We start from the raw sequence: 17,117 nt of genomic DNA, 5'->3' as shown, positions 1-17,117 counted from the left end.
AGCTCCGGCAGTCCCCACCTGTCCACGAGTAGCTGAAACACCTCTGGGTGAAGCAACCATTCCCCGGGATGCACGTCGTGACGGCTGAGGAAGTCCGCCTCCCAATTGAGGACTCCGGGGATGAAGACCGCCGAGATCGCTGGAATGTGACCCTCCGCCCAAGACAGGATACGAGACACCTCCGACATCGCTGCCTGACTGCGAGTTCCGCCTTGGTGATTGATATACGCCACCGTGGTGGCGTTGTCGGACTGCACCTGTACCGCCCTTCCGTGAAGAGCGGGGCCGGACGACTGCAGGGCCTTGTATACTGCCCGCAGTTCCAGGATGTTGATGGGGAGAAGTGCTTCTTCCGCTGACCAACGACCCTGAAGCGACAAAGAGCCGGTCACTGCCCCCCAACCCCGGAGACTGGCATCCGTCGTGAGCAGGACCCAGTCCGGGATCCAAAATGGGCGCCCCTCGACCAGATGAGCTGTCTGAAGCCACCAAGCCAAAGATAGCCGAACGTCCGGAGACAACACCAGCACCTGAGAGCGGATCCGGTGAGGTAACCCGTTCCATTCTGATAGAATCAGCCCCTGCAGGGGCCGGGAATGGAACTGGGCAAATTCCACCATGTCGAATGTCGACACCATGGACCCCAGAACTCTCATAGCCGAATGGACCGACAGGCGGCAACGGCTCAGGCAACTGCGTATCCGCAGCTGTAGTGAGGCGACCTTCTCTGGAGTCAGGAAGATCCTTTGCTGACGCGAATCCAGCAGGGCTCCCAAATGAACCATCCGCTGTGATGGAATCAGAGAGGACTTTTTCCAATTTATCAACCACCCGTGTGCTTGCAGGCAAGCGATCGTCAGGTGGAGATGTTGAAGCAGTACCTCCGGGGAGCTCGCCAGCAACAGGAGGTCGTCCAGGTACGGCAGCAGCCGTACATTCTGGTTCCGAAGATGTGCGGCCATGACCGCCATAATCTTCGTGAACACCCTCGGTGCCGTGGAGAGACCAAAGGGTAGCGCCCGGAACTGATAGTGGTGTTGAAGGATAGCGAACCTCAGATACCGCTGGTGTGAAGATGCTATCGGAACATGGAGGTAGGCGTCCTGGATGTCCAGGGACACCATGTAATCCCCCGGTTCCATCGCCAGAATGATGGAACGTAACGTTTCCATCCTGAACTTGGGAACTCTGAGGAATTTGTTCAGAGACTTCAAGTTGAGGATAGGGCGATGAGAACCATTGGGTTTCTGCACCAGAAACAGAGACGAATAATACCCCGTCCCTCGTTGTGATAGAGGAACGGGAACAATGACCCCTGCTTTCAGCAAGGACTCTATAGCCTCCTGAACCTGTAACGCCTTGGTCTTGTTCTGAGAAGGACTTGTGCAGAAAAACTGGTGGGGTGGTCTGTGCCGAAAAGACAGGGCGTACCCCTGGGAGACCACTTCTCGAACCCAGGCATCCGTGGTGGTATTGTGCCAGCACTGGGCAAATAGAAGAAGTCGGCCTCCCACTCTGAGGTCCCCCAGAGTGAGGCCCGTCCCATCAGGCCGCAGGTTTATCTTCCTGCTTGGAAGAAGGGCGCCGAGCACTCCAGGCTTGCTTCTTGGGTTTAGAGGCCGTCTTACTCGCAGACTGTCTCGGGAAGGACTGACCTTTCGCCTTACCCTGAACCCAAAAGGAACGAAAAGCCGAACTCCGAACCTTAGCAGGCAGTGCCGCCGAAGGGAGGAAGGCCGACTTGGATTTAGCCAGGGTGTCCACTATTTTGTCCAAGTCCGGACCAAATAGTAATTCCCCATTGAAAGGTAAGGCCTCCAGACCTTTCTTTGAATCAGAGTCCGCTCTCCAGGACCGCAACCATAAGGATCGGCGGGCAGACACCGCTGCAGCCGATACCCGCAAGGTCAGCAGACTAGCATCTAAAGAAGCTTCTCCAATGTAAGAAGCGGCGTCCCTCATTTGTCCCAACAACGCCCGCTGGACATCCGGAGCGTCGTCCGGGAAGGTATCTTCCAATGCATTGGCCCACCCCTCAATGGCCTTGGCCACCCAGGAAATGGCCATGGACGGTCGGGCCACCGCCCCGGAGAGGGAGTAAATAGACTTTAAGCAAGTCTCAACTTTCCTGTCCGTGGGATCCTTCAGCGAGGATATCGACGGTAATGGTAAGGTGGCGCCCCGAGTTAAACGGGTGACATGGGAATCCACCGCCGGTGGAGTTTCCCATTTTTTACAATGTGCCTCAGGGAAGGGGTAATTAGAAGCCAACCGCTTCTGAGGAAGGAATCTCTTACTGGGCGCCTGCCAAGCTACCGCCATATGATCCGTCAACTGATCCGACAGGGGAAACACCGCAGAAGCCACCTTAGTTTTTTTGAAACTAGGAAACTTCGACCTAGGAACCGGTGCCTCATCCTCTATAAGAAGAATAGCTCGCACCGCCCTAACTAGTGCTCGCACATTAATGGACGACTTGGTATCCATTTCCTGGACCGAGGCGTCCGAGTCAGTGTCATCAGGGACCTCCCCATCATCTGAGGAACCCTCTGAGTCCGATACCTGAGCAGCCCGTGTCATGAGTGGGCGTTTAGAAATCCTAGAAGGCATGTCAGTCTGCAACATTGACTGAAAAGCCGAGGAAGCGGCCGCCAAATTTTGCATGGAGTTGGAGAGCACATCCACCCATGGTGGAGGCGTCGCCATAGGGGCCTGAAAAGGTACCACAGGCTGCTGCGGCACAGGGGAAGCCTGTATATACATAGGCAACCCCGCATAGGGACCAACTGATTGAGACCCAGGAGGACTCCGCAATAACTGCGGGACACCCGGGGAATGGGGGATGGTCGGCTGGGGCACCGCCCTAGTAGGGAGAGCAGTCGGGACCGACAGACGGTCCGCAATAGACACCAGCACTTGAGAAAACATCGCCCACGGTGGTTCCTGCGCCAGAGAAGGTCTGGATGGGCCAGGAGCCACCTGGCATCGACTACACAGGCCATCCTGTGACAAATCCTCCCTATCTACTCCTGCAGAACAGCGTCCGCAGGAGGCCAACACCGGAGCCACTGAGCGCTCAACCTCCTCGTCTGACATGACAGAATATATTATATATCTGGCACCAGGGTAGAAGTGAAACGCACTCACCGGTGTGCTGAACAACAGCCCACAATATGGCACTGAGTAGCACACAACTGTATGTGACGGACCTCACAAATACGTGATCTATATAAGTGAGGTCAGTAGAAACGCCCCTCCCCCACACACCTGCAGGGCTTGTAGGAGAAGTAAAGGGATAGGTATAAGCTGACAGTAAGCGGAAAATAAGCACAGACAGGCAGCACTAGCAAAAAGTCACATACCATGCAGGAAGATATACTCACTGCACCTTTACACTACAATCAACCTGCCCAGATTCAGTGTCTGGGAGGGCTATAGTGCGGTGTACGCTGTCCTTAATCAGGGGAGAGGTACACAGGGGGACCGGTCCGCGTGCTCCCTGAGATCTGCGCTGCCACTGGGAAAATGGCCGCTGGAGACCTCAGAGGAGGAGTGGCCGAGGAATCTGCAGCTCAGCGACGCCAGACTGCGTGCTGAAAGGCGCGCTGAGCTGAGGGGAGGAGCCGCTGACAGGGAAGGCTTCCTCCCCTGGCTGGCCATAACCCCAGGGATGCTGGCTTCCCGCTTGCCGGTTATCCCTGGTGGTCTAGTGGTCCCACGGGTTATGGGGGGGGCCCGCCGCCACTGCCAGCAGCCTCCGGTCTGTCCCCAGGACCGGAGGCTAAAGGACTGCATTTAAGGCATTCCGCGCGCCGTCGCTAGCCAGCGACGCGCGGCTTACCTGAATCCCCGGCGACTCCGGCAGCAGTCCTGGGAGGTAGACAGAGTCCGGCTAGTACGGACTCTGCCCTCCCGCCGCGATCCCAGATCAGTACTGGCGTCGCGGCGCCAGTCGGGGATCAGAGCGGCAGCGTGGACGTCTGTACAGACAGCCCTTCGCTGCCGTCTGTAGTAAAAATAGATTAAAAATAAATAAAATTTAACTTAAAATAAAAAGCTTCTGGGGGCTGCTCCTGCAGCCCCCCTGCGCGGTGACCGACTCCGGCCGGGCACCAGCTTACACTGAGGTGCCTGTGGCTCGGGGGCGGGGTATAGAGGAGGACCCAAGTGCATCCTGGGAGCTAAAAGCTTAACTGTGTGGTGCCCATGGATCCTGTTCCAGCTATAACCCCAAGGTCAACCCTGTGGACCCCCTATGGACCCTGAAGTAGAAAAACAAGATTTTCAACAGTAGTCACCTTACTCACCTATGACCACTAGATGGCATCACTTCCATCTGTTACCAGAATAATTATTTCCTCTTATACAAAGTTTACAAAACATTCTATTATGTTTTAATTGACAAAGAGGTTTTACTTCCATCAAATCACACACTGCTGCCGCGCACTGTACGGTGTGAATGAAGTGTAATTTAGGGATGGCAGTACATGCTGCACCAGGGTACGTAGCTTACTGTGTTACAGATAATTTACAATACAACACACACACACACACACACACAATGTAGGCATTATACCTCATCCTGCACAGCACTCGCTTAAGAAATATAAAATCTATAGGATGGACTGTGTTAGGGTAACTGGCCACTTGAACATTACAGGTTGGGGAGATTTGGACGCTATGCCCTCTGGGAAAAACATGCTTATTTACTTTGCCCAGAAAAAGTAGAGGGGGAAGGGACTTCTGGTTCCCCCATCATTCCCAGTCCCTGAGAGCAGGACACAGACTAGCGCTGAAGTCTTTGAAAACAACCAGCAAAAATCACAATAAATAAAGGTTTAGATTATGAACGGAGAATGTTAGAAAATTGCTGTTGACCCATAATTATAAATATATAACGAGCGTAGCTGCAGGCAGACCGTACGAATCTGGCCCCGGATATTGGGCAACAAACCCGCCAAACTTCAGGACGCCACTAGCTTAGAGATCTGCCTGTCTGGCCAATATCCAGGAACCTTGTGGGGAGGAATCAGCGGCACAATGCACCAAGAGAAGGGTCAAAACCAAACTAACCCCTGCGGGCGTACACACATCACAGAGGGAGATGGTCCAGGGACAGACTGCAAACCACCCGCCAAGACACATGTTCCTAAGGACATACAGTACCTGGACTGGACACTCAATTGAAGGAAGACAATAAACTTGTTTTATTCACACATAATGTGAACCCAGAAAAGTGGTTGCTACAGTCCCCAACAATCTGCCGTCATTTTTACTTTACCGTTTCCCCAGAAACACGCGGTTAGGGGCAGTGTTTCCCCTTCTACAGGGATCACCGGCATGTAGCTGTACCAGTAGAAGGCGAAATCGGTGCCTACGTAGAATTTGCTATTTTGCTCCATTTTATTCCAATTGGACATTTTACCGGGTGGCCATGAAACCCGCTTCCTCGTGTATAAACCTTTGCGTACCTGGGTGAACATGGGCTTCCCATGCTGTGTGACCATCGTGCACTGATCGCAGTCAAGGGAGACAAAGTTATTGTGGAATGACTCCTTGGGGTGTTTCAGGACGTAATACAGCTCCGTGGCTCCGCCCTCGAATATGCTTCGGAAATAGCGGGGAATAAGCGTCCGTCCGATTGCTGAAGAGACAGGAAAATCATTGTTAGACCAATTCAGACAGACCTCACTGCACCGACACGTATATTATACTGCAAGATAACTATAGTAAAACTTTAAAACTCCAATTTCAGATATACTCTTCCAAAGGATGACTTGTTAAAGAGACCCACGGTTTACAGACAGTGGAGGCTGCCATATTGCAAGTTTACCCAATGTCTTCACTAGTTCCCAATAAGCCCCATTACCATGTACGCAGGTTCAGCTCCCAAGAAAGCTGCTTACATGGGACTTATTATAAAGTACAGTGGTTAGAAACCAGATTACCACCACTGTACCCATTTATAGTGCAACTAGCCCATCTTCCGGTGTATCACCCCCCCACCACAAATTAAAATAGCAACAACTCAAATTCCAGCCTATTACGGCTTCAGGACCAGCTGTTTCATTGCAAGAAAATAAAAAAAAAAAGAATTACTTTTGGAATCTCATTCTTCTACTGCAGAGGAAAACCCTGCGCCAGTCTGCCTATCAGGTAGCGGGCAAATGACATCCGTCCACCTAACCTATCTGCCGGTGCAAACTGCTGGGGAATAATGGTCTATATGCACTGAGAAGTACAGGAGGAGCAGAATCACAGCGTGATGCAGGGTGGATGATAGGATAACATAGGAATAGGATAGCAATTCACTGCAGCAAAAAGTTACGGGAAAGTCACGTGACTCCATGTTGTTAAGAATTCACACCGATCAAAGCTGAAGGACTCACTATATCTCTTTGGTCCATCCTCCAAACAGAAGGTAATGGTCAACATGGCGTCATCCTCGAAGAACTCTGTAGTGAAGGCGTCCCACCAGAGATTATCACATTCCTACAATCAGAAACTCTGGTTACTCGCATGTATCCAAAACCCAACATCCAGGCACAGAGGACGACAAAGATGAAGTAATTGATTTAGGGGCCCATTCATCAACGAGCTTCATCATCCGCAACGAGTGATAAAACTTGTTACATATGATAAAGGTGCCCCAGCCAATCAGCTCCCAACTGTCATCTGTTTGAAAAATGACAGTTGGGAGCTGATTGGCTGGAGCACCACTAATCCTACGCAACGAGTTTTAGCACTCATTGCGTACAATAAAACTGGTTGAGAATTGGGCCCCCTTAATCCCCCCCACCCCTCGCTGTGGCCAGCACAAGTTTTCTATACTGACTGCATAAGCATGTAAAGCAATAATGGGTGTATGGGGACGAGGAGCCGTACCTCTGTCCAATTTTGCAGACGTTTGTTCAGTTCAAATATTCTGTAGTCGGTCTGGTTCCCATACGGCGTATGTCTCCTGTAATAAACACACGAGTCCTTTAGCAGATTAAATGCTACAAAGTTCCTGTAAGATTAGTTTGTTCAAAGTGGGCTCATCACCTATGTGCGGGCAGCCCTTATTCACCCAAAGACTCAAATCCAGCTGGTCAACTAACTATACACTATTGGCATCGGTGAGATATGAGGCACAGTACCTTATGCCTCTGTATGGTCTCTAGATCCTAGTGCAGTGTTGGCTAACCTTGACACTCCAGCTGTTGTGGAACTATATATCCCAGCATGCCCTGCCACAGTTTTAGCATGCCCTAATAGCAAAACTGTAGCAGTGCATGCTGGGTTATGTAGTTCCATAACAGCTGGAGTGTCAAAGTTAGCCAACACTGTCCTAGTGCATTGATAAGTCTGACTTCCATCGTACAAACCAGCTGCCTCCAGATTAAATATGGGCCACAAGCTAAATCTCAGCTTGCGTGTAAACAAATATTCAAAGCTATGTACAGATATTTATGGACATAAACCAGCATGATAATTGCAGCATTGACAGCATACATGGCTACTCCCCTGGAGTGTCCAAGGGAGGAGTTTGGGGCCCAATAATGCAAATTCATGATACGCACTACTACACCAAGAGTGGGGTAAAGCAGCGATGACTTGTATCTGGTGGTCACATTCCCTCCCCCCCTCTCGCTACCCACACTTCCGGGGGGGGGGGGGGGGGGGAATACCCAAAAGGAAGCAAGGTAATACACCCCATGAAAGGACCCAGTGACATCTCTGATGCATTACATGACCATACATCAAAAAGAACGCAATCTTATAGACCATGATTATCTGTGTCCTCAACAAAATGGCTGCTTTGACTATGAGGAGGAGATGGAACTTTATTGCTCCAGGGGTCCAAGCAAACATGGCGGCAGAACCGCAGACATATGCTAGACATGCTTACCCTATCCCAGGCTCCAGGTATGTTGGTGGATACATTGGGGTAGGACTGTATAGAAAAGGAGAAAAAAAACAAAACTGGTTTATAATGATTATATATAAAAATAAATAAATAAATATGAGGAGCCGGACCCATGTTTACTTCACACACACACACACACACACACACACACACACACACACACACACACACACACACAAAAATATTAAAGTGGATCCAGCTTTAGCAATGCATTTAGTATGGATCTGGCAGGATACAGCCATTACCCACAGCCTATAATAGTGGTCCGATGAGGGTCCCACATTACCACTATAAGCCAATGTTCCAGGCATGCTTGCTCACGAGGTAAAACAAGCTAAACATACTATACAACTGTACAAGAACAGATGCGGCACATGAAATAAAAGTAAATAAAAAATAAGTTTATCTTATACATCGCTACGTTCCGCACCGCGCTCTTCCTGATGCGATCTGACAGGTGCCTCGCAACGCTGGATTGGCTAAATCCTGACCCAAACCCTCCCCTTTTGAAAACTTACACAGCAACATTATAATGCTCTGACTTTAGTGACCACTTCTACTACTAGTCCATAAGTCCTGTTTTGAAGGATAAACACAGATTATTTGACCCTAATCGAGGCCACCTAAAACATAGTGCAATATTCTAAGATAATGTCTATACTCTGCCAGAATCTGCAGAGGAATGTACTTTGCAGGATATATCGTTCGACAGCTGAATGAATGATGTATTGCATAGGGTATGTAGTCAGGAAGCCAACGGATGTAATCCCGACAGCCGGCTTCCCGACTGGTTTATCCCGGCGAGGGTTAAATGACAGGCGTCTAGATCTAGACGATCGAGAGGGTTAGGTTTAGGGCTCCCGAGGGGGACTTAGGGATAGGCACCCCCTTGGGAGGTTAGATTTAGGATAGGGTAAGGGGGAGGTTAGGGCTAGGCACCCCCTCGGGAGGTTAGATTTAGGATAGGGTAAGGGGGAGGTTAGGGCTAGGCACCCCCTCGGGAGGTTAGATTTAGGATAGGGTAAGGGGGAGGTTAGGGTTAGGCACTCCCCAGGGAAGAGGGTTAGGCTGGGGGAAGGAAGGGTTAGGCACCCCCAGGGGGGACTTAGGGTTAGGCACTCCCTCGGGGGATTTAGGTTTAGGCGGCGGGGAAGGGGTGGTTAGGTTTAGGCACTTAGAGGGGGGAAGGGTAGAGTTAGGCACCCCTAAGGAGGGTTAGGGGTAGGGGGGGGGAGGTTAGTTAATACTTACCTTGGGACGATCGGGATTTTCAGCCATGTCGGCCAGCCGCTGTCGGGATATTCCCTCACTGAGATGTCCAAACTGCTGGGTCTCTTTCAATTTGGCCACTTGTGTGGATAAGCTTGGCAGTGATTGTACCCCTGGGAACTTACCGTAGCTTTGGCAGGTTGTTGTAGGATATTTTAAAATTTAATTATCTATATTTTTTGCTATAGGGAGCAATAATTTATATATTGCCCTGTTTATTCATTTATTTCCATTAATCCTATTAGGATGCGTTCGGCATCCCAGCGATTGGGATGCCAACACTTACATTACCGGAGCAGGAAAACCGACGCCGGTCACAATCCCGGTGCCAGTATCCGACTGCCGGGATGCCGAAGGTAATTAGCGGGTTAGGCTTAGGGGTTAGGCACTAGGGGGAGTGCTAGGGTTAGGCACTAAGGGGGGAGGGTTAGGTTTAGGGTGTAGGGAGGTGGAGGTTAGGTTCAGGCACTACGTGGGAGGCTAGGGTTAGGCACCAAAGAGGGAGCATTAGGCTAGGGAGATTGAGGGTTAGCATACTGAATAACAAGTGTCGGTATGTTAACCCTGCCGGGATCGGGATTCTGATTGTCAGGATCCCGACTGATGGGATTTCATACTGATCCCGGATGAATTACAGCATCACTGGGACCTGCTGAGGAGGCCACATGCACCTCTTCCAGTTTGTCACAGGCCAGAAAGTGTAGGACCACAGGCCAGAGGAGCCCTGATCTATCAGAGACATCAGGGTTCCTGGTACATAAAACGGTCTTGTAGCTTAATATAATGAGGTTCGGCCATTAATACATTGCTTGATCCTGGATGCGACTCTTCTTTAAAAGTTCTGTCCATGCTGCACCCGTTTAATAGCCCCAAAGAGGATTTGACAGCCCCTCTGAACGGAATGGGGACATGGTATAAGCATGTAGGACGTCATAAGAAGATTAGTACATACCCCACATCTCGATCCAGCATAGTGCCTGGGTGGAAGGGGGGGAAGGCGTTGCCGTTGGGGGGTTCCTTTGGCGAGTACAGCTTGAATGACTTGGAGGAACACCCTGTTTGAAAAGAGAAAAAGGAACGAGATTCATAAAGAAGCTATAAACCAGCAAGATACATATACAATACACAAGTTATGGTTACATAGGGGAAAGCTGCTAATATTAGTATAAATAGATGTATTCCGAGGCCATTGATGCAATGCTCATTAGTCGCTCTGTGCATTATAAATAACTAGTCAGCAACTCGTCAAAATGACGTGACATTGTTGCGCCAGGGAAAAGTCCCATTTGAGCGCTCATACAGGTCGCTTTTCGGTAATTTCTGCTCACCAGCTGGGGGGGGGGGGGGGGGGACTGCGAGTAGAAGGGGCAGCACCGGCGGCTGTGCATGCAACAACAAATGAATTGCAACGTCGGGCGCCATCTAGTGGCCACCAGCTTGCAACACACTTGATCTCTCCCCATAGAGGTGAGGAGCAGCGTGATTGATAGATATAGATCACACACACACACACACACCACTAACTGTAACCTATCCCAGACATTAGACTTCTGTGACTGATATAATAGCCTTTGTATTGTTACAGACCTCCCCAGGTGACTGCTAATGTCCATGACCCACATACAATAGGGTGAGCATTATCCCATCCATGTTCTCACCTAGGCCAAGCAAGGCTGCTTACTCTGACACTGATGCTGTATGGATCCCATACGTTTAGTTATGGAGCTGCTGACAGGAGTATGGGAAATTGCACAATGCGGGGGACAATATGCACTATTAATAAGGCACAACTCTATTCCATTCATTTTACATCCATTCCTCTACCCATCAACCTTTATTACTATACTATTCATCTTTCCAGCGAGAAATGTATAGAAAATATTAGCCACACACAATGGTGCCCCTGGCTTATCTGCATGAAGTGTTTCTGCTGCTTGTAACTAACCAGAACACTACACACTGTAACCTCCACTCTAGCTTTGCCCAATTAGGACTAGTAGAGGAGGACAGTATATGCTCGGGGATCCGTCGCATTGCAAGCCCAATATTATAGGGGCCTAGATGTGATTGAGGACAACAGCAGCACATAAGAGGGACCCTGGCTGGTAACCTCAAAATGTGGTTAAGGGGAGATATGGCTTAAAGAGCAACTAATGTGATCACTTTGAAACGCATTCAATGCGGAGCAATGGTGGATTGCGATGTGTGAATGCACGCATCACCGGTAATTAATAGTACTCCAACATCGCTTATTTTACGATGCAGCCTTATGTGTCGCTGTTACCAGGGTTCCCACGCCGTTCTGACAGCACACAGCCACCATAGCTCCAAATGGAATTGACCCCATAAGTAGTTTAAGGGTATAAAACGGTGTAATGACCATATGACATATGCAGTAAGTACAGGGAGGTGGAGGGAGGGAGGACTGCACTACCTACTTCCCGGCTTAGTCCTGGAGGAACTTATCAACAGTGTGAGGGGTCTATTTACTAAGCAGTGTTAGGAGACAGAGTGAAAAGTGATAAGGTACCAGCCAATCAGCTCCTAACTGCCATCGCACAGGCTGTGTTTTAAAAATGACAGTTGGGAGCTTAGTAAATAGACCCCTTCGTGAGTATTTAAGCCTCATCACTTCTACTTTATTAACCAATGAAAAGAAAAAAGAAAAAAAAAAAAGTTAGAAAAAAAGTTTAAAATTAGATTACTATTCCGTTAAACCACAATTCCAAAGTGAGATTGGCATTACGCAAATATCGCACTGGATAACAAATGCAGCGTTCTTACTAATACTGAAGGATACACGATTATAGCTTCTCCCCCTTCGTAAAGGCCAGGAAGTAAGACCGTAATCGGAGTGAGACAGTTATTTGAGCAAAGACAAAGGAGAAATACAATTAAGTATATTTTCCTTAAAAAAAATAAAAAAAGGAGAAAAACAAAATTAACAGAATTACAGTTCATGGTAAGACAGGCGGGGGGGGTTATCCCTCCCTCCCTCCCTCCCCCCCCCCCCGCCCAGCACGGTGACCCGCTTCCTCTGTTCCCTGGCGGGGAAGCTTGTAAGGACACAAGTCCTTCCGCGCCTTTCCTCTCCATCTTTGCGCAGAATGTGAATTCTCACTTTGCTCACTAAGACAGCCCAGGCCAGCAGCACTGACATCCAACCGCACTTTGTATGGAGTCTAATTTTCTGCCATCTATCAGACAAATCTATTGTTTTACAAGTGTCCCATAAGTACTAAAAATGGCTATTACGTACACTTCAATTAGCGACCACGACAAATCATTTTGTACTTATGCGTAAGGTAAATATTCAACAAAATTTAACTTTTAAAAAGCATTAGGAATAAACCTGCTTTCCAGTGTTATCAAAAAAAGGTGGTTAGTTATTTATTTATTTTCCTATTAAAATATTTGATTGAAACCCATTGCCGAGGGCTTTATAGCGCCTGTAGCACCTTTAGGTTTGTGTGCAGGCCCTAACAATGTTGTGATCAAGGCAATAACTCCTTTTTATTGTGCTATTTGTACACAGATTTACCCTGATAAAAGGAACGACAGCCCCATTCTTTGTATCAAAATGTTATCTGGTGCTTAAGCAAAGTGCGCAATTGTTTGGGCGAGAGCGTGGAAGGTCCGATATTACTGAAAGCTACGTTACAACAGTGTATGCACTGCAGTAACCCGACCAGTGCTGACCTCTCCACGCCCGCTCACACCCTCTACGTGCAGACTGGCTGGTTTAGAAAAAAATACAAAAAAAACTTCCAACCATATTTGTGCCTGTTGAAGAAAGCATAAGCTACAGGCGTGGGAATCAGGACTACCCATTTCCCTAAACTTACGAATTAATTCAACATGAGGAACAGATGAAAATAGGTACCAGAAAAATAAAAGTAGGGAAAAAAAAAAAAAAAAAAAAAAGAACCTTGCCTGAAATGTAAAATGTGCAACATTTGGGGGTAATTTATAAACTCTCTGGGTCTATGTACCAATAATCATGAAACTGCCGCGATTATTATGTATCCATATTGCAAGGGATATTTTCATATTTAATGAAAAACATCCTTGCATTGTACAAAGGGAAACTCGCAGTGACAGCGGATGCGGTAACCGCTGTCCCTGAGAGTTATACTTCCGGCAGACAAGCGTGCGCAGTGTCATCTGTCATCGGACGCTGTGGGGGACAGATCGGATCTCTCTCCTGCTCACGGAGCCCCCATAGGCTTAAAGCAGTTGGCACCATCTGAAGAGAATGTAAACTACCGGGGACAAACTCTGAAAGCTTTGCAGAGTTTGGTACATAAGGGTCAGATCGTAGTCACCATTGATAATAATGGGGACTACGATCTGCAGTGCTAATGAGCACTCTTCCAGAGTTTTCTGTGAAATCTCCTGCACTGTGCCTTTATAGTACATGGCTCCAATACATAAAAATGCAGTTTCTACATCATTTTCTAAAAAAAAAAAAAAAAAACTGAATACATCGGCCCCTTGGAGAGAGCTAAAGTTGGGACGTTGCCGAGAGCAACCTAACAGCGTCTGTCATTTATCTAGCACAGTCTTTGAAATTACAGATTGAAGCTGATTGGTTGGCTCTAGGCAACTTCTTCACTCTCTCTCTCCGAAGGGCCCATTTATCAAAGTATATTTGAGGTAAAATCCCAGAAAACACCCAGGGGTTTACCTCAAATACCAAGTATCCCCCGTATGTATTAAGAAGGGACCGCAGCAGGTATCTCCCTCCATTACCGCTGGCAACTGCCTCCCCCATAGGTTTCTATGGGGGATGAAAAAAAAAAAGACACAAATAAATGCATATTAGGGCGCTAGTCTGTCTGGTGACAATAATTACCAGTCAAATTGCAGCTTCCTACAGGGTATTGCTCCCTTATTCAATTCAAAGTAACCAATTTTATGAAACCTCCATAAAAAGAAAGCGCTATTTAACTGGTAAGAATAAAAAATATTCAATTTATTAAAAATTAAGTAATCAAATAAAAATGATATATACACATAAAGACAATAATTCATATTACATTCACAATATTCAACAGTGAATTCGATTCCATATCATAATTTTCAGCTGAGTGCTTTCTATATATAGGCTTAAAGCCTTTCTTTGATTTAATAGCTCAATACTTTTCCTTCACAAGAATACTTAATTATTTTCCAACAATCCTTAGGATGACCTGTAAACTATTCATTCCTTTACCCAACTTGTTAAAGAGAAGTTTACAAAAAATCATGCTTATTGGGCACAAAAACTTTGAAAAAAGGTATTTTTATTACTGCTAGTAGGCAGCCACTTTGTAGCTATGAACCAACAATATCCTTTTCTCAACTTGTTAGTTGCATTAATTACTTTGTAATTCTGCACTTAGCTATACAGATACCGTATGATTTCTGGTAGGTTCCTTATGGTAGCTGTACAAGAACACAGTCCAGATTCCCAGAGAGTCAGTTAATCACTTGAGCCTCCTGCTGCTGCTGCTGGTTTAGAATACCGGATCATACAGCCAATCTGGAGGGGAATATAACCAGTGTGTGCTCCTTTCCTGGGTTTGGTCATCTGTTTGTCGCTCCAGCTGTGCAGCCTCCTGCGGAGCCCCTGCATGTATTTAATTTTAACTCTCTCTCATTATATTAACACTTCTTGATTATCTTTACACATCTATACTTTACACTTCACTATCACCTTTTTTCCCTTTTTCGTGTGATGCCCTGGGGATGGTCCTTGGCTAGATTCTTTTGGGGTTCCCTGCGCCTCGGACGTGAACCCCATAATGTTAGGGACGCCGGTATAGAGGAGCCTTGACGCTGGCCCGGCGCTTATTCATATATTTGCAAATGTATGTAACCAATACCTCTGAATTTCTATTATGTAGGATTCAAGTATTTTTGCTGATATTGCTGCAGTGTGCTGGAGGGAAAATCCCCTTTTTTTTTCCTGTAGCTCAGTGTAAACCCCGCCCTTTACATGCACCTGTGCAATGTCATTAAGCGGTTGTGAGCGACCACCATACTTTTTGTTTGGAGCCCCGGCATGTTCCAGATGATACAGCCAGCCGCTATGATTGCATTGTGCAATGCGATCATGGGCGGTACGGTCATGCCCTGATCGCGTTGCAAAAGCGATTAATAAATGGGGACCCAAGGCTTGATACATCTCCCCCCTTTGGTCACATAGAGAAAAACAAAAATGGGAAATTCCTCCTGCGCTCAGCGTTCAGCACCTACACCGGTCACTGTATGGTCATCAGTTATACCAGCGAATGCTGAAATCAGGGTAGGGATGCATCTATTACTGGTATCCCTTGCAGGAGATACCACAGATGTTTTATAAACCTGCTAATGCTGACAGATACAATTATACATCATTAACCTGGAAACAGACAGCGCAAACACATAGCACATACATGTCTTACATAAGCCAACTACAATATAAATATCATGCAGAAATAATGATCACACACCCAGGGATAATCACATTCATGCATACTGCCCGTGTCTTTCCGCTGTATGAAAGGGAAAGCTGGTTTGCGAGAAATGGATTTCCGAGATGAGAACCTTGCTCGTTTCCTGCTGCCATATATCTGTGAAAGACTGTCACACTAATAGGCAGATTCAGACCAGTAAATGACTCCTTTAGTAGCAATGGATGTAATGTTCTGTACGTCTCAATGCAAAAACTGATTTTCAATTTGCCAATTCAGACTCCCACATAGGTACTCCTGGCTCTTGATACCTTTAAGCAAATGTAATGTATGTATCCTATGCATACCACTATTAATAAATAGTACCGTACCCTACAATGAGTACATTTATCATTCATTCTAACAAGCTCCTGAACAGAACATACTTGTGACTCATCCCAATACCGTTCCTACAGAACATAATATTTTGGTGGTCGGCAAACAGTGCGCGGTCCTGGTCAGTCTGCCTTTTCCCGCTAATAGAGGAAGAAAATTCTAGCCACGAGAATTGGAAATATAAAAAGGATGGCTAACGTTACACGTCATTTAGGCCTTCATGGAAAATACAGCCAGCCAGGCCGCGGGGCCAGAGGACCTCCCAAATATGTGGCGTCTCAGGGGGATGAGACCTCTAGGTCAGTTTTATTTGGGAATTCTTATTTGGCCGGCAAAGAAAAGATCTACGTTACGCACAGCTCGCCAAAAATTATGTCATTTAATCCAGTGCGTAACAAACAGGAAAAACACAGTCACTCTGGAAAAGTCCTCCCATAGACTCACACGCAGAGAACGCCACTTGTACGCCGAGCGCACATCCCCCGACGCTCCCCCGGGAGACTGCGTCTCATTAGCTGGTTGTTAATTTCCGTATTACCACAGGAAAAGCTTTTATATCCCAAACAATATGCGGCTTCTGGACATTTTAACTAAACACAAGATGAAGGAAATGGGAACAGATATGGGTTTAGGAGAAACTCCCACAATAACATACATAAAACAACCATAAAATAAACATTCTGGGATTCACCCAACAGGGAGACGGGAATTATTCCAGCTGCAGTCTCAGGTCACCTGCTGACACCGTATTCTGTGCACACGAGGGGTGTGATACGTGCAGGGCCTGCAAAGCATCAGCCGATGCACATTTCATTGGTATGTACAATAAATACTTAGGACAGTATCTGAATAGCCGCAGCTAATTACCTCGCCTGGGGCTATCCAATTAGCCCCGAAGTCGGCCTGACGCCGACACTTATAAGGGGTTTTCTCTTCGGGACCTGAAGTGTCCCGAAAAAGAATCTACGATAATTGATGTTTTTTCACCTGAAAAAAGGCAAAAAACACACAGGTGCCGTGATAAGCTCGCGGACCTGTGTGTTTTTGAGAGAACTATCCTATTATTTCGACTGAAATAATAGGATAGGGTGAAATAAAAACATATGCGAAAAATCCCCATTTTTCGC

General features: G+C 47.3%; 1 protein-coding gene across 7 annotated transcripts in view; it reads right to left on the bottom strand.

Annotated features, from left to right (window-relative positions):
• The window catches only part of LDB1 (LIM domain binding 1), a 217,919-nt gene that overhangs the window by 12,815 nt on the left and 187,987 nt on the right, over positions 1-17,117 (bottom strand). For all 7 annotated transcript variants that reach the window (XM_088449976.1, XM_088449977.1, XM_088449979.1 and 4 more), the window contains exons 2-6: positions 10,131-10,233; positions 7,892-7,936; positions 6,886-6,961; positions 6,390-6,492; positions 5,472-5,644 (exon numbers count right to left, since the gene is read on the bottom strand). In XM_088449976.1, the coding sequence (XP_088306102.1) occupies positions 5,472-5,644; positions 6,390-6,492; positions 6,886-6,961; positions 7,892-7,936; positions 10,131-10,233 (500 nt within the window). The remainder of the gene's footprint in view (positions 1-5,471; positions 5,645-6,389; positions 6,493-6,885; positions 6,962-7,891; positions 7,937-10,130; positions 10,234-17,117) is intronic.

Source organism: Taudactylus pleione, unplaced genomic scaffold (assembly GCF_031769625.1).
Source record: "Taudactylus pleione unplaced genomic scaffold, aTauple2 ptg000502l, whole genome shotgun sequence".
Taxonomy (NCBI): domain Eukaryota; kingdom Metazoa; phylum Chordata; class Amphibia; order Anura; family Myobatrachidae; genus Taudactylus; species Taudactylus pleione.
The sequence above is the reverse complement of the archived record's forward strand: the minus strand, read 5'-3'. Positions and strand labels throughout refer to the sequence as shown.